General features: G+C 40.7%; 1 protein-coding gene across 1 annotated transcript; it reads right to left on the bottom strand.

Moving 5' to 3' along the window:
* Nucleotides 1-12,694: 12,694 nt before the first annotated feature.
* LOC137737384 (uncharacterized) lies at nucleotides 12,695-13,300 on the bottom strand. The gene has a single exon (XM_068476839.1). The coding sequence runs from the start codon at nucleotides 13,298-13,300 to the stop codon at nucleotides 12,695-12,697; it is 606 nt and encodes a 201-aa protein (XP_068332940.1).
* Nucleotides 13,301-24,206: the final 10,906 nt, after the last annotated feature.

Below are 24,206 nucleotides of genomic sequence, written 5' to 3'. Positions count from 1 at the left end.
TTAGGCATGCTTTGTGCTGTGCATCTTTTCATTTAAGAAAGCAAACATTGTCAATGCTACCAAAAACTTCTCCCTTTTCCATTTACTAATAAAAAATACATGAGAACTAAATTTGAAGAAAAGTAAAGGAAAATAAACAAATCTAGTCCCAATTAAAACCATATAACATTTCACAAAAAATGTTCATTTCTTGATGCCATAAATCCCAATGGGGATGGACTATGAAAGGACCTTGTGCACTTCCACAGTCGCTGCATGATTTGACGGTAGCATTGTCTTCGTAAAATTTTATTATTCTACTAACTTCCCTGTCCACCCGAATTGACCAAAAAAAACCACCAAGCTCTTTCTGTACACTCCATTACGCTTACCAATTTCTAACAGTTGAGAGAATGTAGAAGGCTGAGGCCTCTCTCTTTTTCATCCCCCCTTGGCACCCTAAGATTGCACCATAGATGTATGTTGATGCTTGATGACCCTGGGAGATCGCCGTCTTCAGAGACTCAATTCCAAGTTCAGAGTTGTTGTATCGGAAGTACCATATCGCATCCCTTGGGTGTACAAGGCCTTGCCGTACTTTAATATGAAGGTCTCTGATCCTGGGCCATGGTGCAGGGATTTACTAACCAATGCAACTGGTAGGAGTTTTGTAGAACGATAGGTTACCATCTTCATTCAGTCTTTCGTTTGTCTTCCAGGTATCTTTGTGCATAAAGTTTTGGTTGGTAAGGTCCTACTGAGACTCACGTGAATCAGTTGTAGTTGGTTAAGTTTATAAGGGAAATGAGGACTTTTGAGCAATCAGTTAAGCTCTTTCTGTATTAGTTAACGATTAAGCGATATTTATATTAAAAAAAGATCTTATTTCCATACTAGTTGTGAGTAAGGAACTCTTAAATGCACCGTTCCAAGAACTTGTACACTTCTTCATGTCTCCTCCATGAAGTTAGCAGGTCGACCCTTTCAAGTCTCTGAATGCTTATGTGTTCGAAGATGCGGTCATGTTGGGCAAGTTGGTTGAACTTCTTGCACACCATTTTTGTTGAATATAGGGAACGAAAGGAGCGGGAAGCAACCTTGGTGAGTATTTCCATAAGAAGCTCGTCTAGAAGAGATTGTATGAAATTGGGGTCATTGTGCCTTTCTTCATCGCTCTGCCTTTCTTCGTCGTTCTGCAACTGGATGAGGTGGTTTGTGCTTAGACAAGCATGAATAAATACACCACCTTTCATGCCACCCAAAAGTCATTCATGCACAATTTCGTAATTAATTATCACAATTTCCTAATTATGCCTACTTTTTAAAGTTTCTTATTTGTGTATGCACAATAACCAATTGGATGAGGTGGTTGAGATTTTACAACCCAACCATGCATGCACAGTAACCAACCGTCATCACTCTTAATTCAAACAACCCTCGAGAGCCCAACTGCACACAAACCTATAGGACTTGCCATTGACTATTATTTGTACTTTTTGGATTCGTTCAGGGGACATGAAGATGTCGTGTGCATGAAGATGTTGTGTGCATATAATGTGCATTTCACATGCACTACATGTGCATGTGCATGTACTACGCATGTTCTGTGCAAGGAATGTTCATTTTTTTTTCATGTCATTCATTCATGCACAATTTCCAAAGAAAATAATAAAAAGATAGACAAGCATTGATAAGTGGGAAAAAGTGGCGGCAAGGTAGATCGATGACATGGTAATAATGACAACTTGGGCCATTTTTTTTATATTGTTTCTGTATCTATACAGAAAAATTAAAAGTACAAAGTCCATAGAATTACGAATTTAGTAGTACATGAGAGACTAAAGGAAAACAAAAGGTTGTGTTGGAGTTTAAACGCTGCGATAACAACAAAATTAACGAACAAAAAAAAAAAAAAACTTAGTACCTATCTCTACCACACAATATATCACAAAATATATTCACTTCCTGATGCCATCTACATGCATTACAGGTTGTGAATTTTTCATTGTCACATGCATCCCAATGCGTTCATAGTGTGACTGGACTTGGTGGACTTCCATTGTTGCTGCAAGGTTTGATGGCAACGTTGTCATGGTGAAGTTTTAGGATTTGGGCCCTTACTTCCCTATGCACCCAAAAACCAGACAAACACAACCGAAACTTCTCTCAGCATTCCATTACACTCAACTATCTCGAGTTGTGATAGTTGAGAGAATAGAGAAGTTTGAGCCCTTCGTGCTTGGAATCCCACCCGTGGCACATTGAGATCGCATTGTACACGTAAGTTGCTAATTGATGGCCCTCCAAGATTACACTCTTAATATGCTAAATTTCAGCTTCATCCTTGTTGTCTCGGAAGAAGTATCGCATCCCCACAATGTAGAGGGCCTCGGGGTTGCGGCACTAGATGTAGCGATTGATGAAGTTTGAGACTTTGTTAGATGCACCCCATGATCTAAGCAGGTTGACTGTCTCAAAGTCTGTAATATTGATATGTTGGTAGATGTGAGGGTTATTAGCTATTTCCTTTAACTTCTTCGAGACCATCTTTGCCGAAAAGAGGTCCCTTAATGAACGGGAAGTAACGATGATGAGAATTTTGAGAACGTCGTCAAAAATAGATTGCATAAAAAAAAAAAAGAGGTGGTGTGGCCTTTCTTCATCATTTTCAACTTATGGTTTTTTTTTGGAGGATGTAATTGAACTTGTGGTTTTGTAATAGAACACAAACCCACAAGACAACTTAAATAGATGGAGGATAAGGGTCATTCAAACGGTGCAACTTCCCATCACAAAAAAGGTCATTCAAACAATGTAGCTTCCCATGACAAAAAGTTAATTTCTTATGTACATAATAATTCAAAAATAAAACCATCCAAATACCATTACAGAAGTAGATTAATGATAAATGCCTCCTGTATACAACGCATGTGCATTATATCCACATACTATGCACATACTAAGCACATAAAATGATCTCGCATGGTCATGATATGCACACTGCATGTTGCGTTTGGAGTATTGAAAACATAAAATCTGGAAATGGGAAAATTAACATTTTCCAAAACCCTTTTGGGTCAAATTAAGTACCCAAATGAAACATTAATTAAAACCTTCTACTTTTGTATTATATTATTATTAAACATTGAAACCCAAAAATAATGGGGTAAGTCTCATCCCTTTTGGCGCCTAGTTTTGAAGAGAATCCCAAGGCCAACAAGCTAATGCCCACTGGGTTTACAGTAATGTGTGGAAAAAAAATTGATTTTTGACGTGGTTCAATATTAGGTATGTTCCAATTTGTGTTTCAGTTCAACTGCAGAATTTCACAAAATTTTCCCGATATGTGCATACGAAGTGCATATGTTGTGCAGGTTGCGTGCATAAGGTGTGCATTTCTTGCGTATGGCATGTGCATATGATGTGCATATTATGTGTATGCGAAGTGTATGGTATGTGCATATAACAAGGATACATAGTACTCATGTTTATTATCATAAGGTAATTAGCTAATACATTGCACAACAATAAAATGTCATATAATCCCATTATGGTTGATGAAATTCTTTTCCTTTTGCTAATTGGCGAGAATCTTCAAAGCCCTTGTTGTATTCCTCCTTCATTTCGGCTTTTCCCTCCCGGGGACGCTTGTATGACTCAATATGGCCTAGACACTTCTAGAACAATTCAAAATTTAGGAATGTGATCCTTTCTCCAGACGTGTCAACCTTTGTTTTTTGCTTGCTTGCACGGTAGAGCACTTCGTTGGCTTTATTGTTGAGGTCCACAAGCTCTTTTTCTGCCTTCGTTATCTTGTGGTTTCACCACTCGCCGACGCCCGTTTCATAATCGAGTCTCCTGTGGACCTGATCTATACTTTTCAGCAGCGTCTTCGAGTCCACATAGCTAAATGATGACGTAAGATTTTCCTTTGGCGGCCCTGGAAGTGGAGGAGGTTCCATGTTGTACCACCCGTGGAACCCTACGTAAAAGCCCTTAGTTTCATGTGGGAACTAGGACATGTTTTTGTTCTCAATTGTTTTGGCTATCTGAAAAGTCTAATTTTTTAGGGTGGGGGGGGGGGGGGGTGGTTAATGGTTATTGCAACTATGTGTGAGAAGCATATTATTTATACACAAGTCTACCATGATGAGGATGAAATCAGTTAGGTAAAGGAGGGAATGTATTGAAGGTGTTTATGTGGTGAGGATGTGATGCATGTGACCTTCAAAAGTTGTAAGAATCGCCATCACTACTTTATGGTCCCCTAACTTGAATGATGCTTCCAAATGTTGTTACTTCATTTTAAACATAAATGTTAGTGTATTATCAAATCTCACGCCCCTACGTCATGTTGTGCATAGGTTGGTCCAGGCATATCTAACTATTTTGTAATTGTGGGGACTATACATTGATAGCTTCGACAAGACAAGACATGGGTTTGAAACTTGGAGGTTTATACATTTTTTCTTTTTTTTTCTTTCGAAACTCATTGTAATGGTTTAAACTCATCGTTTGAAGGACCTTTTGAAACCCAAAATCCAACACCTTGTATACACTGATAACAATATACAAGCACTGGGCAAATCATATAGAGATGACAAATGTGCATGTCATGCGCATATCGTGTGCATATTGTGTACAATTTCTTTCATATTCAACTAAGACTTGTATTTCACAAACATTTTCAAACAAACACAGATTCCAGATCGAATTCACAAAAATTTGCAAGTTCATAACAAAATTAACAAATATTGAGCATTTTGTAACAAAACCACAAAGCCAAATCCGCCAACACAACTCCATGAATCTTCAATACCCTAAAAAAAATTAGAACGCAAAACTCTAAGATTGAAACTCAAAAATCTAAAATAACAAAACTCATAAACAAATAAAGATTTCCATAACACATTTCGAGCCCTCTCTTCCCCATCCTTCTTTTGTTCGACTTCCCATCTCTGCAAATCCAAAAAACTAATTGAACAAACAAGCAATTTAGTTGCAGAAATGGAGACAATGACCGAGTTAGAGAAAGAAAGAGATGAGAAAGAGAGAGACGAACCTGATGGCTGTCGAAGCTTCACTGCCGTAAACAATGGAACTTTCCTACCAAAACGCAAAATTTGGTACAAAAATCATATTTTAAGGATGGAACATTGATGCAAACGAGAAACCCTCACTTCAAAGCTTCATCTCGACTTCCCTCTATTCGAAATCAGAGCTCAAAGATCTAAGCTCAACCTAGAAACATAGTTCACAAAGCACTCTCGACATCCTCTCTTCCAAATGACAAAAATGATGAAATGTTCTGAGGGATTTTAGTATTTATATATGGGCCTTTTAGTAATTTCGGTTTTGTGCATTATGTGCATGGCCGGTTTGTCCCATTTTTGTCCTATGATTAAGAAATTGTCCCATTTTGGCGTATTTCCCTAAAAATTAATCATAAGGACAAAACTATTTATATGACATGCTCATTATGCCTACTAGATGAGACGACTTCATCAACAATTTCTACATCATCGCATGAAGACCTAATGGCCATTTACTTGAGTATTTACACACTCAAAGGGGAGTCTTGCTGTCCTAATTTCATCAAGAGCGTTATTCTGTAAGTCCTAGTAGATTATCTATGGGATTCTATAGTATGTTTTAGATAGTTTCATAATTGTAATTGTAGTCCTTGGGGGGGGGGGGGAGGTAAGATTCTCTATCTTATTAGTATAAGTAAAGGCGCAAGGCATGAGGAATAACACATAAAATTCCTAAAGACCTTTCTCCATCTCTATGCTTGCCGTCCCTATCCCTCTCTCTATTATTGCTCAATAAAATAGGTGTGGATGCAAATTTCCGCCGTATTCTCCTTTGACAAAAATACACCTACAAAATAATAACACCTAAGATTAAGGCCAAAAGCCTCATGCACCCACGATGAATGGGGGGCGCTTTGGCTGAAGAATCTTTGATGCCAAAGTTAGAATTCTGAAAAGAATGTGTTTTGGAGTTTGTGGGTAGCAAATGGCTTAGCTTTTTAGCGGGATAGTAAGGCTATTTATAGGGGAGTGGTTCGCCCTATTTGGAGAATAGTGGCCCACCATATAGGGTGAAATTGTGTGAATAATTGCAAGGTATTATGTGAAATAATATCTTTCAATTAACATGGCAATTAATCCTAAATTAAATTGGAAAATTGGGAGTTACCTTTTGAATAAGGATTTGATGAGGAGTGATGAGAGGGATTTGAATAAATACCATTTTGATCACCTTTGACTCTTCATGGATTGAGCCGTTATTGTCCGTTGCATGCGCGTGGGAATCCCGGTGAGGGTAATTTTGCCCTTTTAACCCAAAAGTCCACGTGTCACCTCCATAATTTTCTTGATTATGCTTGGCTCCACAAATGCTCCCACACCTGTTGGGCTACTCGTAGGAAAAGGTAGCAGGTGTAGAGATCTTCCCTTGCTTTAGGAAACATAAGATTGTTTCCTATTTTGATGTAGATTCCCACATTAATTGGAAATTAGATCATTCTAGGAAAGGGAAATAAATCACTTCCAAAGTCTATTGAAGTCTACCTTAAGTAGATGATTAAATCAACTTCAGAGAGCAATTTATTCTACCTTACAAGATAGAGAAAGCTAGAGGATACTTGTTCCCCCTCCCCTAGCAGTCTTTTACACTTGCCTATGCAAATGACCATCTTTCGTTACTTTCTTTGTCTTCATGGCGTACCAAGGTAAGAAAAAAATTAATTTTTCCTTGTCTTCGTAATTTTTTGGAGCATCGGGGCTTGAAATTTGGCTCAATGGGGGTCGAGGATGTGTGAAAAGGTGGCTTGGAAAGCCATGGCACTGTTGTCGTTGCTGGCATGGTGCGACGATGGCTGGCTGGGCTAAGTGCGGCTTGGCTTAGGCTAAGTTGATTAGAGTGCAATGGACATTGGGCTGGGCTTGTTATGGGCTAAGCATGTGAGCAGTGGGATGGGCTTTCGGCGTAGCTTGCTGAGGTGGTGTCAAAAATGTGTGGGCCTCCTAGTTTGCTGGGCTCGAGCCCACATGCAGTGAGAGAGAGTAGGAGGTGCAGGGGTGTCTGCCCCCATTCCAGTTGAATTGGGCTGAGGGAGAAAGGACCAGGTCATGGGGCTTGGGGTGACTGCTGGGTTCTTGTGGTCTTAGGCCTATGGCTGGTTAGTCCTTGGGCCATGGGGCTTGGTGCGCTTGTTTTTTATTTATTTATTTTTTTATTGTGTAGCCGTCTAATGATTCTTCCTTGTATCTTTGTAGAATTTCTTTGAGCATGTCTTCTTCAAGCCACAAGAGTGATGATGGTGTGCCATCATTGTATCGCCAATGCAGGTCTTTGAGTAAAGTAGGCTACTTCAAGGTTGTTGACTTCAAAATTAGCTTCGATGATTCATTTAGAGATTTCCTTGAAACACATAGGCATGCCATTCCGTCTGGGACGCTTATGGAGTGTGTCAACAAGGGTAGTAACCATGAGCCATGTGGTGGGGCTTGGAGAGCTATCAAGTTTCACCCCTACTACTTCGTGTTAGAATTTACTTTTCCCATGCTGCATTTCTTCCAAGAAGTGCTTTGCTCCATGAAGTGTGCCTCCACTCAATGTTCTCCAAATGCGGTCTGTGTGATGGTGGGATTCCTCAATCTAAGCCAATTCTTTGACTAGGATCTGACCGTTAATGAATTCCGGTACTTCTTTGACATAGGCCATATTGATGGAGTTGGGCAATTGCAATCCAACCATAGGCTTTTTGATCATTCGAGATAGGGAGATCATGACTGGGCTAAGGAGACTTTGGAGATAAGTGGACAATGGGAGTCTGATTCTTCCCTTGAGCTGCGCGTTCCGACGATTTTCATCATCGGTAAGTAGACTGCTCAGTCTCTAGGTTGCTTTGTGCTTTTGCAAAGTTGTTCTCTGATTCGTTGATTGTCATCATCTGCTTATGAAGATTCAGAATTCGGCTCAACTCCTAAGACTTCTCCAGATATGAAGAAGGTGCATGTTACTTTAGGTATCCCTGCTGAGTACCGTGAATGATGTTGGCTACTTAGTTCTCTTCACCGGGAGAAAGTGGGCTGCCCCCAAGAGAGTAGATAAAGAGGATTAAGGGGGATGCATTGGCTCGTCCGATCGTTGTCGTGAAGTCGATTGAGAAAAAATCTAAGGCTTTTTCCATTGCTCTTGAGGGTCCACCTGCTGCCAATAGGCTTGTGATTAACTTGACTTCTTCCAAGGGGAAGAAAGATGAGGCTACTAGATCTGGGTTGGTGACGCATGCCATGCCTAATATAGCTAGTATGATTGCTGATAGGATTGCTCATCATAGCTCTCAACTGTTAAATGGCAGAATAGTTAAGATAATTATTATCGAAGGATATATTGTGGTTTTAATCGTGATATTATCTTTTAATAATATATCAAATTATCTAGACTGAAATGATCAATATCTTGGCGCTTGTTTGGAAATGGGTTTTTCTACATAGGATAATATTGTAGAAGAATGGTTATATAATAACCAATGGTTAGAAAAAGAATTGCAATTCATTTGCAATTCTCTAGTCGGCACTTGCATACACGTGTAGGGCCGGGAGATGTGATCAAGTTGAATTTTTTGATAATGGATGATTGCACGTGGACAGACTTGGTGGAAAAATTAAGAGTTGATTGACGTGATGCCTCAGTTGAAATGCATGGCTGGGAAATAAACTTGCATGCTAATTATTGCATGCCTTGGTTTCATCATAGGAGGTTATCAAATACTTGGATTAGGATTGCTTTGCACGAAATAAGGAGATAATGATGGAGATTTGAAATTGGTTGGATAATTGCATGATAAATCCATGCATTTAGTTGAGTCTAATGCACGCCAAACATCAAACGCAATACTTAATGATCAACTCAGCACATCCTTATAAATACAGAGGCAGTGGCAATGGAAGAAGCCCCCTCCAATTCAACACACAAACTGCCCTGCGCAAACTCTTGCTCTACACGAAACCTCTCAACAATCTTGAGATTTTTATTTTCTTTTTCTTGCCAACACATCTTCAGTTTGGATAAACAACACTATGAAGGCAACCGATGACATCTTCAGTTTGGATAAACAGCATTGTTACCGTAGAATTAACCGACTGCGGAGCACCTTTAGTTTGGATAAACAACACTGCATTGAAGTTGACTGGTTGTTTATCCAAGTCTTGGTCAACAAGGATTTTTAAGTCCTTGTTGGTAGAGGTTATCTCATTAGCCTTCTTGGCGAAGTAAGGTGTTACAGGTTACTACATTCGGCATATTAAAAGCCGAATTTGATATTTGAACTTCGCAGAACTAGCAGCCTTGTCTTCAAGCTTTAGAACCCAAAGGCTGAGACGTGTTCCTTCCTTGGCTGCAGTTGTAAGATTAATAAGTCAGCAGTGCGCCCAATGCCAAATCAACATATTTTACTCCTCGGCCAAGCCTAACCGACGAGTTGGCATGCCCTGCATATAACCGAATGATGTAGTTAGCTTATTAATTACTCAATCTGCGCGCCGCGTAAGGTTGGTAGTTTTTAGGATCAATAGCTGCTTACACAAAGGATGAAGAGTTGACTGTTACTTATAATCAAGTGATCCACTTCAAGAAGGTCGTTAATAAGCTTGAACCCCAAGTGTTGGAACTCCAAGGTGCATTGAAGATCAACGAAAATCTGAAGAAGGAAGTGGATGCATTGTAGCATGTCCGTGTTGGTCTGCTCGAGGATACTGAGCAACTGAATGGTGAGAAGGCAGGGCTTGAGGCTTCGCTTGTTCAGAGTCAAACTGATTTCTACAAGCTAGGTTACGTAGATCATCTTTTTGGTAGGTCGTCTGACTCTGAGTTTGCTGGGAAAGACTTCGAGACCTTCTCTATTTCTCTGGAAGACTTGGTTGCCTTTACTTTTGAGGCTTCTATTAGTGAAGTAGTCAGAGAAGTTGGTGCCCAGGCTGGCAACTGAGTTGTCGTGGGATGTTCAAGCTGCTAAAGAGTAGTCTTCTAGGTAGCATTTAGGATTTTCTTTGTTTTCCTTATTACTTTTTACTCTACTTGAACTCTTTCGGCCTTTGCTAGTTGTTTATCAAATTTGCTAGAAAATTTAATAAACTTGCTTCCTTCCCTTTTCTTCATCTTTGCTTCTTTTGTTTACGCCTAACCTTTGACCTTTAATCCAACGGCAAGCGTGCTGCTTTTCTATAAGCAGACAGGCCCGCATAGCCTATGCAACTGTAGGTGTTAGTGTAGAACATTTACAAAGTTGTTAGCCATAGGGTTGGCAGCTGGACACCTTACTTACATAAGCAGATAAGTTTGTGTGACCACTTGGCTCTTAACCTTGGCTTTCTTTAATCGTCTGAGATGTGTGGCCTGCATCACAACATACTAAAGATTTTTGGGTCATGAAATTCGCTAACCTTTCATATCAAAAGTATGCGGTTATATGGAATTTTGTAAGCAAAGGTCTAGAAAACTCCTTGCTCTTTATCTAACCAATTTCATGGGTTGTGTAGCAAGTATCACAACACTTTAGGATGTAGATCTAAACGATCATTCTGCGCTTAGCAGAGGTGAATCTTATTGACTGTGTAACATGTCGCTAGTGGATAGAGTTTCATATATACACGCTAACTGTTTAACCTTTCACAAAAAATGTGCGGTTGCATAAGTTTAGCACAGCTTATTGCTTGAAGGGCAAGCCGTAGGCAGTCTTGTGGAAATCGTAGGCTACCTTAGTGTACTCAGTATAACCTTTAGGGTTCCAAGGCAACCGTCCATAGGACATGTTGCATAATGTGCCTCATCCGTCTCTGAGGCTCAGTTCCCCGCAAATTAGGCCAAGAGACCAAAAAATCCTTTAGTTAGCTAAGCCTTGAAAAAGACCATTGTGGCTACTTCTAGGAATCCTAGCGCAAGCTATCGTGTGCTCTTAGTTACACCAAGGTAGCCCAACTCATCGATGTTTGGATATTCAAAGTGTATAGTTTATCTTCTCACATTGGAGCAGACCCTATGGATGTTGGGGAATTAGTTTACCCTCTCGCACTGGAGAGTATGGTTGGTCCTTAGGGGGTCTAATTCTTTCGATAAGTCCCTAAGAAGGGCGTGATCTTCTTTTGAAGTGCAGAAGTGATCTTCTTTTGAAGTGCATGAGTGATCTGTTGTTGTAAACATGCAGCCAAGCCAAGTTGTCAATTACTTCTGAATTCCTCATTGAAAAACGAGTGAAATGAATGAAAACTTAGCTGTAAGATAGGAACTGCATAACAACTGGATAGTCATCAGTTTGTAAGGTGGTGCCCGTCGAGCTGCTTAAGCCTTCGGGCTTTGATGTAGCGGGAGGTCACACATAGTACTTCCTTAGATTGTAGGCGTTCCACTACTTTTTGATCTTTTTGTTGTTCATAGTGGCAAGGGTGTAACTACCATTCCTCCTACTCTGCTGATCTTGTATGAACCTTCCTATATGGGATCTATCTTTTTGGAGCCTTCTCTGCAGGCAGTGATGAAGGCTTTTCTTAGGACTAGATCTTCAGGCTGGAATTGCTGGATCTTGGCCCTTTTGTTGTACTAAATGCCAAAGAGAATAGTCTCACTGGTTGCTCGTCGTTTGGTTGTGCGATATGCTCATAGATATCTAGGAAGTTCGTCTGGCCATTTTCTGTTCTTGTTGAAGAGGGATTTCTTGAGGTAGTGAAAAATCATCTTGTTAGATGCTTCGGCCTACCCATTACCTTAGGGATACCTCGGCGTGGACATGTGTTGTTTGATGCCATATTTTTGGAAGAACTTCGCCAAATCTTTGCCTACAAATTATGGGCCATTGTCTGTGATGATGGATTGAAGGATGATAAATTGGCAAATGATGTTCCTCCAAATAAAGCCCTCTATTTTGTCTGAGTTGTGGTTGTCATAGGCTTTGCTTCCACCCATTTGGTGAAGTAGTCAGTCGCCACGATCATCATGCCTCTGTCCCTAGTAACGGGCAGCATAGGCCCTACCAAGTCGATTGTCCACTACATTAACGACAAATGACTTATCTGCGAGTGTAGCTCACTGATAAGCAGTGCTGGTACCAGCTTGTAGTGTTGGCAGCAGTCACACTTTTGTACTAATTCCTTAGCGTCTTGATGCATGGTAAACCAATAGTAGCTTGTGTTAAGAGCCTTCTATGCTAAGGATTGGCCTCCGGAGTAATTTCCACAAACGCATTCGTGGATTGAACTTAGAACCTTTAGGTCGTCGGGAGGCGCTAGGCAACGAAGATGTGGTCCAGTGTAGGATATTCGGACAAAAATGCCGTTCCACATGCAGTAGCATGCTGCCTTTGTTTGGAGCTTTCTAGCCTTCAATCTTTCCATGGGAAATGTGCCATTGACCAGGTAGTCTATAAATCAATCTTGCTAGTTTGGAGTTGTACTAACCTATGACACCTCGGCTGCTGGCTCTGCCTCTATGCTTGGTTTATCTAGATATTCCACAGGAATAGAGCGTTTAAGTTAGTGGTCGAGGGCGGAGCTTAGGCCAACTAGTGCGTCTGTGTAGGCTTTGTCTACCCGTGGAACTTGAGTTAGGGTGTAAGTCTGAAATGCCTTAAGTTGCTTCGTACCTTCTCTAGGTATTGCGCCATCTTCAGATGTTTTGCCATGCACTCCCTAGTAATCTGGTTGGTGATTAGCTAGGAATCAGAATGTATTGCAAGCTTTTTCACCGCCAAGTCTTTTTCCATTCGGAGGCCAGCTAGTAGGGCTTCGTACTCTGCTTCGTTGTTGGATGATTTGAAGCCTAGAGTGATTGCCTGCTTGAGCATCAAACCGTCTGGGGTGACAAGGACCATGCCTACTCCCGAGTCCTTGTAGTTGAATGCACCGTCAATGTGCAAATACCAGAAGTCTCCATTGGGTGAAGTAGGCGTAGCTAGGGTGTGCTCAGTTGCCTTCAGGGCATTGTTGGGTCGCTCTATTGCGTCACCTAAGCTAGGCATGAATTCTGCTATAATGTCTGCCAAGGCTTGGGCCTTTATCACCGTGTGGGGTTGAAGAACTAAGCCGCATTGGCCAAGTTCCAATGCCCATTTCATTACTCGTTGAGAAGTATCTGGACTATGTAGGATTGATCGTAGAAGAGATTGAGTCATGAAGATGACTGTATTAGTTTGAAAATATGGTCTAAGCTTCTGAGTTGTAACAACTAACACCAAAATTAATTTCTCGATCTTCGGATATCTGGTTTCCACATCGAGAAGAGCTTTAGTAGTGTAGAATACTGGCAATTGGGCCCCCATTTCTTCTCGTATGAAGGTAGAGCTCACGGCTACTTTCGAGACTGCTAAGTAGATGTATAAGTTATATGCTGCTTTCGGCTTAGATAGTCAAGGAGGTGATGTAAGATACTTATTCAGGTCTTTGAAAGCTCTTTCGCACTCATTATCCCATTTGTCTTCTTGTGCCCTCTTGATTGCTTTGGAAAAAGGCTTGCATCGATTAGTGGATCGCGAGAGGTAGCGGTTGAGTGTGACTGCTCGTTCGGTTAAGCTTTGGATCTCCTTCAAGGTAGTTGGAGATTTCATCTCTAAGATTGCTTGGATTTTCTTAGGATGTGCTTCGATTCCTCGTTGGGTTACTACGTATCCTAAGAATCTTCTTGAAGATACTCTAGGATTGCTTGGATTTGCTTGGTATGATCGCTACTTGCCCTTCACCATGATGTCGTCAACATAGACCTCCGTGGTTACTCCAATTTGCTTGTTGAACATCATGTTTACCAGTCATTGGTAAGTAGCTCCCGTGTTCTTGAGGCCAAAAAGGCATAACTTTGTAGCAGTAAGTGCCTCGTTCGATCACGAACGCGATTTTCTCCTTGTCGGGTGCATTAAGTATTGAGCTAGAAATTAGTTCTAAAAGTCAGGGGAAAACCTGCAAAATTGCAAGAACTCATGAGGAAGTCAAGTACAGTCGTACTCGCAGGCGTGTGGGCGTGCATGGACTCATATGGTTGGTCGGTGCGTGTGGTGCGTTGCTACTAGGCAGCTTGTGGTGGCACATAGCGGCGCGTAGAGGAGCTTTAGGTCCCTCCTTAGTTTCTCGACGTGCTAAATCCGAATCCGAATCCGCCGTTCGTTTTCTGAAATTTAACTATTTTAAAATAGTTTGTTTATTTGTCCTACTTTGTACAAAAACGCATATATACGTTAGTATGTTATATATTTTCGTAAATGGTTTCGTTTCTAGGTGAAACTCATCACAATGAGTTTCGTTGCCCGCGAGGCAGGTTCGAACCGATGACATGATTTATGAGTGGGTCTTTGCTTTTAAATATTACATATTCGTTTCATTTCCATTTATATATTTGATAAAGAACTTTCCACATTATGCTTAGATTAGATTACTGTTTATGAGAATTAGCATATTAACAAAATTTGTGAAATTATGCTATATCTTACAGGATGCACAGGTATGCCTATTATTATTGATGCCTTAATTGGATTTACGGTCATGAATAGCATTGCATTGATTAGAATTATCAAATTATCGATTTACTGTGGCATGATAATATTTGCATTATCTGGTCATCGTTTGATGCACTAATGTTAGTACTCACCCAGAGCCAAGGCCAGTCTTTCACGTGTATGTTAACATCGCACCGTATGCTCACTTTGGAACCATTGTAGGTGCCAGTCTTGTTGTAGATTGCTATAGTCGATTAGGACTCGTATGTGATGCGCATGGCACTAGTCTTCACGTGATTTTAGTACTAGAGCGTAAATTATTATTTCAACCAGTCCTGTTCATGTCAGAATACCTCTGCATGAACTCGTGTGTCAACATATGTCGATGAGCACTCAATATGATATGTTTGTTTATGCGAGATTATGTGATTACCGGATGTTAGATGTTTATTTATGAAATATTGTGACATATTGAATTCTTGAGATACTGTAGGCTACGGTAAGTATTTTCATACTATATGTAGTATATATATTTTGGAAACTATACTTGTTTTACAGTGAGGGGTTATCACATTTTGAAAAGTTTTTACAAAGCTTTATTTTTAGGCCCACTCACCCTTGTTTTTTCACCCCTCCAGCTTTTAGTAGCAGAGCTTTCGTATCGATGAAGATTCTTGGCAAATCTTGGTATTGGAGATTACCTTCGATAGTATAACTTTCATTCTACTTCTACTAGACTTTACTTATGCTCTGATCTCACGTGAGAGATGGGTTCATTTCTGCTCATAAACACACTCTTGCATTTCGGCACTTTTAGGTTTAAATTTACTCACATTCCACATCCCCATACTTTATGGCTTTGTCAACTTTCTGGTGTCGACCAACACAACTCAATTCGAAGTCCAGGTGGACATTCCAAGTCGAGGTGTGTCAGTTTGGTATCAGAGCATAAGTTTGGGTAGTCTTGCGTTCATCACACGTGTGATGTGAGCATTCTCGGTCCTTGAACCTAATTATCAAATCTTGCCACCTCGTCGAATACGAAAAACGTGTTAACTTTCCTAACTTTTCGACATTCTAGATGATCGTTTTGGTGAAGGCCTTTAGACTTCAAGTGAAGAACCTCCATATCAAGGAAAGATTTAGATTAGAGACGAGTTGATGGCCCTAATGCAGGGCTAATGTATCGATAGTTAAGCACCACCCAAGATTTACTCATCAATTCTACTACTACTTTCTAGTCATCATTACCAACCCTTCCGAATTAGGAAACTGTAAATAGTTTTGATTCTTTAAATGTACCCTTTAGTATACCATCTATCAGAATTCCTACAAAGTTTTACTTTTCGTCGAAATTTCTGGAAATGTCTCAAGTGATGATGTGGTGCTAAAGTGGTAGCACTCAACGGAAGAACATCTGGGGGACAATCACCTTTGGTCCTCAACAATACTAATCCTTCAAGCATACTTATAATTCCGGACCTTTAGGAGGAAGATTCTATTTCATTAAATCCCATTTCGAAGTAGATTATTAGTAATTTCCATTGATGAGCTTATAACCTTCCAATCAATACTAGTTCCAGAATTTCTTTATATGTTGTACTCGTCATTGTGATGGGTACAAGCATGGGAATACGAATTGTTATACCATCGACGAATAGTAATCAATTTCCCCTAGAATCAACGAAACCAGGTCATAAGACCAATTCCTTACCAATCAATCGAAATTACCCATCAAAATGGCCTTTAACCTGTAGTTAGTCTATGGTGGCACTACTAATTGACGATCTTACTTGATATCCAAGAGTTGTCAACTAGTATTCAGGCGATCTGATTTTTGATACCAGACACATGCTAGCATCTGGAAGTGATACCTTTGTGCCAAAACGCGTTAATTAGCGACACGATTGTTAACAGTGACTACCTGAGGCAAAGAAATTAAATTATGGAAACTTAGGAGCTAGCATTTTAGGAGGATAGTAAACTTATAGCTGTGTTGACCCTATCATTCACCTAGGTAACCAGAACATTCCTAACTAGTCACAAGTACAAATTCAGGACACTTTCATTAGGATTTTGTTTGATTTGGGTACCATTCAATTCGTCATATCATCTTTAACTATTCAAATATATCTATCACTTGGTACCTTAGTCAGGTAAGTTTTGAGAATCCTAATGCCACGAGTTTGCCTTGTCCTGTGCGAATACGGTGGATGCACCATTCCTTTTACCAATCTAATGATGCCAGTTAATCTATTACGTTGGATATCATGGATTTCCACATCATGCAATATATGAATTGACTACATCGTAATTATCCCTTTGGTGAATCATTGACCGAGAATTGTCATTTTTCAAATACTAGTCATCCCTTTGGTCACTTCCATAAGCGAATCTTAGAAACTGAAGTACGAGTTTGTAAACACGAATATTCTATATCGAAGCGAGAACACGTGTACAAAGTAGATTTGTATTAATGAATTTGTAGGGTTACAATCTTTGTTTACAATTTTCCTCTAATTCAGTCTTCAAATTTGATGTAGATGTGTAGGTTGTTGATCCAAGGGTTGCGATGACTTGATCTCGGATGATTGATTGAACGATTGCTTCAAGTTTTGAGCTTGAAACAATGCATGGATAATCTTCACCTCAAGGTTCAGGGTTACGGCAAAGGTAGAGTTGATGTAGGACTTTGTTGATTCAAGGGTCTTGGTGACTTGATCATAAATTGAACGTCATTACAAGTTTTGAGCTTGTAACAAAGTCTTGAAGGAATCACCACAAGTTCTTGTTGATTCTTCAAGGGAATGCTTCGGCTTTGGTCGAAAGAAAGCTTCGATTTTGGTTGTATGTTCTTTGAAAAGAGCTTTGGTAACGTATTAATCTTCAAAGATTTGGCAGATGTTCTCCTTTTGTGAGAATTTCAACCCTTCAATGTAGAAATTGTCGACCTTTATGCTTGTCTAAGGACCTTGTATTTATAGACTTCTCAAAGCTTGCCTTTGGATGGATTTGGCTTTGATTTGTGTCTTGATTCATCCATGGAAGAATTTAGGCATGTTTTGTGTCTTAATTTCAGCCACTTTCCCTTGCTTGGCTGAATTATAGGGTTTTCTTGCCTATTTTGTGAGCAATCTTCAATTCTTGCTTGTTTTATAAAGATGCTTTAGCTTTCTTTCCAGTTTTGGGAGCAATTTGAGCCCCTTGCCGAATTTAAGGAGCTTTCTTCCTTTTGGCCGTATTTTGGGCAAGTTTTGAGCTTCCTTTGCTTGATTTGTCCCACATGTCATTGATGACTTGTCCATTTGTGATGAGTCATATGCCTTGTGGAGCTTTGTGATGCACCTTTTGTATGCAATAAAATTTACATGTCTACAAATGCCCCCACTTCAAGGCGTGTAGTAGGCATGTGCTTGTCACATATAGGAAACGTGTTTTGAAGTCCTACAATGTGAATATTCTAACTCAAGGGTCGTCGAGACTTGATCTTGAATTAGTTTTCTTCTTCGAGGGCCGTAGAGGTGTATTTCTTGAACAAAACGATGAATTTCGACAAGAGCCGTTGAGGCGTATTTCTTGGACGAAATCTTCAAGGGCCATAAAGGCTTGATCTTGAATGAAATGAAAATTGTCTTCAAGGGCCGTAAAGGCTTGATCTTTAGTGAAAATGAAATTTTTCTTCAAGGGCCATAGAGGCTTGATCTTGAAAGAAAATGAAATTTTTCTTTAAGGGCCCGTAGAGGCTTGATCTTGAATGAAATGAAAACTTTCTTCAAGGGCCGTAGAGGCTTGATCTTGGAAGAAATGAAAATTTTGAAAATGGATAAATCGGAACATACTTGTTGTGTGTATTAGTTTTCCATAATATTTTTGGCAAAAACATTTGGGGTATTTTGAATTTTTTCCTTGTGGTTGTAGGAAAAAAAATGTTTTTCCTTCCTTAGGTAGGAACCTCCTTCAATTTTGGTAATGAGGATGATTTCCTTCAAAGTGTTGGAAAGCTGTGGTGATTTCCTTCAAGGTTTTGGAAAGATTTAATTCTTATCCTTGGGTAAGTAGGATTTGTATTTTTTTTTTCCTTTCCTCTTCTCTTTTTTTCGGCCAAGGGGGTATTTATCTCCTTGTTGTGGGAAACTTGAAGACTTGTCCATGCCTTGGAGGGATTTCCTTTTGTATTTTGGTACTTTCCTTTGATGTTTTGGAAATTTTAAAGCCCTTTCCTTATTTCTTTGTTTCCTTTTCTTCTCTTTGCTGATTTTTTTGTTGCAAAAACAGCATGTTTTTTTTTCCCTTGTTGGCTGAAATCGCCTTGCCCTTTTTTCTTGGAATTTGCTTCCTTCTTTTGGTCAGAATGTACTTCCTTCTTTTGATTTTCCTTTTGCTATTTGGTATGTATTCTCCCTATAGCATTGGGAAGCAATTGACCCCTATTTATAGGACAATTGGGTATGTGTTTTTGTCACAAAACACCCTTACTGTGTGCTTGCTGCTGTTGTTGCCGTGGTTTGTTGTTGCTTGGAGCTTGTTCAGTGCGTCACTTTTTACAGTGTGGTGTTGTGCGAAAGACTGCAACGGGGTTTCGCTATGTAGGTCGTTGTTTCCCTCGGTGGTGACATTGTCGTGCAGTGCAAGAAATATTTGCGTAATTGATGTGGGGTTGCGTAGTGCGATTACGTAGCATTTTGGCTTTCTTTAGTACTGTAGTGTGCTTTAAAGGACTGTCTTGTAGCTGCCCACTTTGCTGTGCCGCTCAAGCTTTGTGGCTGATTTCTTTTCATCGTTGTGACTTTGTCATTGTCATCCTTCAACATTCATGAGGTTTGTCTCGCATGTCTTTTGCTTTAGTGAAGCTGTTTTATTTTATCTTTTTTGTCACCCCACTCTTATGTTTATGTTGCCTTGTTTGTTTTGTTGCAACCATGGCATTTTCAAGTGCTTTAAAAGCTTACCATTCTTGCGAAGGAAGGTGATTCGTAAGATGGAGGAACGACGTTGAAGCTTTGTGCGTTGTTGACTAGCCCTAAGGCGATTGTTCTTTCTGCAAAAGATAACTGGATGCATATCAAGTTGTGGTCTTCTGAAGTATCTTGGGAGGTGACAGATTTTGGTCGACCAAATATGACGAAGAAGGTGTGTACATCAAGGATTCTTATCTTGAATCCTTCGCACCATGTTCGTGACAATCCACCGGCTTCGTTTAAGTTTCTTGGTGATCGCATCCGTAGTAGAGCTATGACTTGGAATAGCACCTTGTCAACTATTGGAGAAGCCTTCTTTGCTGAGTTTTACTGGGAGTGGCTTGAAGATGTCTTAAGTCGATCCAAAGATGTTCTTACTAACGTGGGCCTTTATCATGCTGTGTACGCATCTTTGTTTAGTTATGATCGCCATTGAGCATTGGTGTTCAGCGACCAACACACTTCGCACGTCACAAGGGGAGATGTTGATTTCACTTTGGGATCTTCACAAGATAGGAGGCTTGCCGATCCAAGATAAGTTTTACAACGAGGTTGTTCTTAGGGTGGAGGAATTTTCCCATCATAATAGCTGAGGATTGCCTGCGAATTGCCGCTATATGTTTTGGGCGTATCACAAGTTTTCCCATAAGGCTCAGGGTAAGTCAGGCGTGAAGATTTCTTGATAGATCCGATTTTGGTATTGGGATGCCATGAAGTACAAGAAGCCTTCGAAGAAAAATGGCACCAACAAGACCACTAAGCCAAAGGGAGACTCAGACCTGTCAGGTGCCATTGGTTCAACTAGGCCCCGTGCCCCTGCCAAGTTGAAAGCGTTTAAGGATCTTGGCGTAGCGTCAAAGCACATGGAAGAATCTTACCTAGCCGTTTTCTTAGCTTGTTGGCACCTTTTGATTGTGCGAGTGCAACTCCTTTGCAAGATGGACTTGGGACTTTAGCTCCTCAACGCTCATGCTTGTCTTCTCAACATTCGGATGCTTCTAAAGAAGCAAGTGACAAAGTTGATTCGCACGAAGATAAACTTGTTTTGTGGCAGTGTCAACAAGTTTTGAACAAGCGATCGCATGAAGGTGCTTTGGATGACAGCGACTTTAATTTCCCTCATAAGAAGAAGAAAGTGTTTAGGCCTCCTCAATTTGATGGCCGTGTGTCACTTGAGAAAGATGTATGTATTTCTTTCTTTCTTGTGATTTCTTCTACTTTCATTGGTTTAGCTTTCATTTCTAACATCTTTCTTTGACTTCTTTAGGTTGGGCCCTCTTGTTCTCTTGATTTGGTGAACATGGGCATTCATTCCTTTATGGAGATGTTATTTGGAGGCAACCTACCTACGGATGAGGTGATTGGGGATCTGCCTGGTGCAAAGCTTGCTACAAATCCGTCAAGTTGCCCAAGTTTGCCGTGTGCAGGTGGAAGGTATGTAAGAGCCTGTCATGCATCCAACACCTTTGCCAACTAGCTCTAAGATCTCTTTGAGAGGGTCAAACCTTAGTGGCACTGAGTAGCTTATCCATCGCTTCAACCATCATGCGGCTATGGATATCAAGAGCCATATTGAGAAGAGGATTTCAAAGTGCCTATCGAAGGACCTTGCGTTGCTCAAGGAGGACTTGTCGAAGCTTGTTTCTGTGATTGACAACCTTAACGTTGATTCCTCACTCTTGAGAGTCAAGATTGCTGAACTTATGGCCGCCTCAACTAAGTATTCTTCCTTGTATGCTATTTCCTCAAAGAAGTTGATCCAGAGGTTAGAGCTCAATAACTTATAGTAATAGACTTATCAATTGTCCAAGTTTGGTCTTCTCAGCAAGCTGCTTCAGAAGTTTATCAAGTCACAAGAACTTACTTAGCTTTCATCCAGGCACATCTTGAAGCGTTGGCGCATAAGCGAGAGCAGTTGGAAATCGAAGCATCATGACTTCTAGGTGTTCTCTCGGAGCAGGAAGCTACACTTTCTCAGCATCAAGAAGAGATTTCACACCTAGAGCAAGATAAAGGCATGGCTATGGAGTTGCCCATCTAGTTGTGGAGACTTTAAAGACTTTGGAAGGCTTGCTTAAAGATAGTCGCCGTTGTTTTTGGGACATAGCTTTCAAGTTGTGTCTTCTATTCTTTGTACTTTAAGTTTTTTGTAGTAAGGCTTTAAAGCCAACTTCTTCCTTTAAAGAAATAACACATTATGAATTTGCTTTTTATTCTTCAAAGCGTTTGTGTTTTCTTGATGATGTGACTGTATTTGAAGTTTTAAAGTTTCAAGTTGCCTACGTACCCTCGGTAGATGAGAGATGAAGTCATGACATAGTTGAAAGGAATGATGGATTGCTTTTAATGGTTTTGATGGTGATTTTGAATTTGATTTTTTTTTGTTTGTTTTTGTTTTGCCATGCACAGTTTATGCTCTTGCGGGCCAGAAGCGTTGGGTGTCGCCTTTTAAGCTCGTGCGAAGAAGGAGTATTGGGTGTCACCTTTTAGGCTCGTGCTAACAAGGAGCATTATGTGTTGCCTTTTAAACTTGTGCGAACAAGGAGCGTTGTGCCGTATGCATTTAGGCTCATGTAGGCAAGAAGCATTGAGTGTCGCCTTTTAAGCTCATGCGAACAAGGAACGTTGTGCCGTATGAAGTTTAGGCTTATGCAGGCGAGGAGCATTGAGTGTCACCTTTTAATCTCATACGAACAAGGAGCGTTGTGTGTCACCTTTTAAGCTTGTGTGAACAAGGAGCATTGTGCCGTATGCAGTTTAGGCTCATGCAGGCGAGGAGCATTGAGTGTTCGGTTTAGGGGTAGTAATGCTTCAAGAATTTGCTGGTGATGGGGCCAATCTTTAAGCCATTTTACACCATGATTAAGCAAGCACTGTTGGTGTAGACCTCTTGTATTACGTAAGGTCCATCGTACTTTGATGTGAACTTGCTTTTTATCTTGTGAGTTGTGATGATAAGCCTTCGTAATGCCAAGACAAGACCTTCTTGTTGAACTCCTTGGATAGCCGTGCTTGGTAGCATTCCAAGTGTTGTTAAGTTTCGAGCCTCTTTTCGTCTAGTGTTTCCAACTCTTGAAATCCTAGCTTTGAGTTTTGCTCTTCAGTCAAGCCTTCTTGTATAGCCATCCTTAACGAGGGCATTTGACTTTCGAGCGGCATAACAACTTTCATGCCATATAAGAGAGAATAAGGCGTAGCTTGGGTATGAGTAATTCATTACGGCTAGGATGTAGGCTTTTACTACAGATGATTTTGGTGTGATTGGTCATACGACGTCCACTATGATTTTGACGATTGGTAAGGGAAAGTCATCATTCGGGCAAACATCATTGAGGTCTCAGAATAATAACGATGTTGGAGATCCATTTAGGTTATTGCACTTCTTAAATGAAGTCTGCTTTGATTAGCTTGTCAATCTCGGCCTCAATTTCTGGAATAAGCTCAGATCGATGGCCTTTTTGAGTTTACTTTATCGGTTGCATCCCAAGTTTGACTGCAAAATGATGCATGATGATGGTAGGGTCAAGGCCGGGCATTTCCTTGTAGGTCAAAGTAAAGACATTTGTGTACTCCAAGAGTAGTTGGTAGTAATCCTTGATATCGTTCGCACTTAGTAGTGCACTTACAAAGATAGGCTTCAGCTCATCACTTGTGCCTAAATTGAGCTCCTTGAGATCATCAACCATGGCTTACCCCCCATCCTCGAATTGTGGTGGCGTAGCGGTGACGTCTTCCTCGGGATTTCCTCTTCTTTGTCTTCTTAGATAGTGATGTGGAAGACGTGGACCTCCTCTTCAGTGTCATCATCTTGGGCTTGTTGGCGTGAAGATTGACTAGTGTGGACGATGGTACGCCTTTTCACCTTCAATTGTTCTTTTGTGTTAACTTCCAAGGTTGCTTGGTGCTTCATTCTTGAAGGAATTGAGCTTTGAACATCGTCATTTTCTGCTAAACCGTCGAGCTTTTCTTCCTTCGGCATTGTCTTCCTCTTTCTAGAAGGCTTCTTGGTTTTCTTGAGTCTTTCCAAGGCTGACTGTCACGGATGAGAGCTAGCCATGTTACTTTGTTTCTTAGGTTTTGACAACCTTTCGGAAACAGAGCTTTGGGGTGTTGGCGTGTCAAGTCACTTAAGCATAGAAATTCGGTCTTGACCACCAATGTGATCAAGTACATAAATTCTAGGTTTTGAACAATTCAGCCTATAAAAGACTGATGTTCGAGGGGCGGGTTTAGGCTCATCTTGATTTTGTTCAACGCTCTCGCTGATATGTCACATTCCGAGCTCGACTCCACCAAAGCACAATATTATCCACTTTGGGACCCAACCATACCCTCACGGTTTTCTTTCTGGGAACTCACACGAGAACTTCCTAGTGGGTCACCCATCCTGGGATTGCTTTCGTGCAAACTCGCTTAACTTCGGAGTTCCTACGGAACCCGAAGCCAGTGAGCTCCCAAAAAGGCCTCGTGCTAGGTAGAGATGGGAATATACATATAAGGCTTACAAGATCCACTCCCCTGGGCAATGTGGGATGTTACAATCCATCCCACTTGGGGGCCCAACGTCCTCATCGGCAAACTTCCAACCAGGGATTGGCTTTAATATCAAATTGTCACATCCCGCCCCGGGCCCCCACTATATCCCAGGCTCGACTCCACCGTAGCACGATATTGTCCGCTTTGGGCCTCGACCATGCCCTCATGGTTTTTTTTCTAGGAACTCACACGAGAACTTCCCAGTGGGTCACCCATCCTGGGATAGCTCTCGCACAAACTCGCTTAAC

This window comes from Pyrus communis, chromosome 6, assembly GCF_963583255.1.
Source record: "Pyrus communis chromosome 6, drPyrComm1.1, whole genome shotgun sequence".
NCBI classification, from domain to species: Eukaryota; Viridiplantae; Streptophyta; class Magnoliopsida; order Rosales; family Rosaceae; genus Pyrus; species Pyrus communis.
Note: the sequence above shows the minus strand (reverse complement) of the source record. Positions and strands in the feature narration are given on the sequence as shown.

Coding starts and splice junctions, on each gene's coding strand:
- LOC137737384 (XM_068476839.1), bottom strand. CDS start 13,300: ATGGGGGCCCAATTGCCAGTATTCTACACTACTAAAGCTCTTCTCGAT.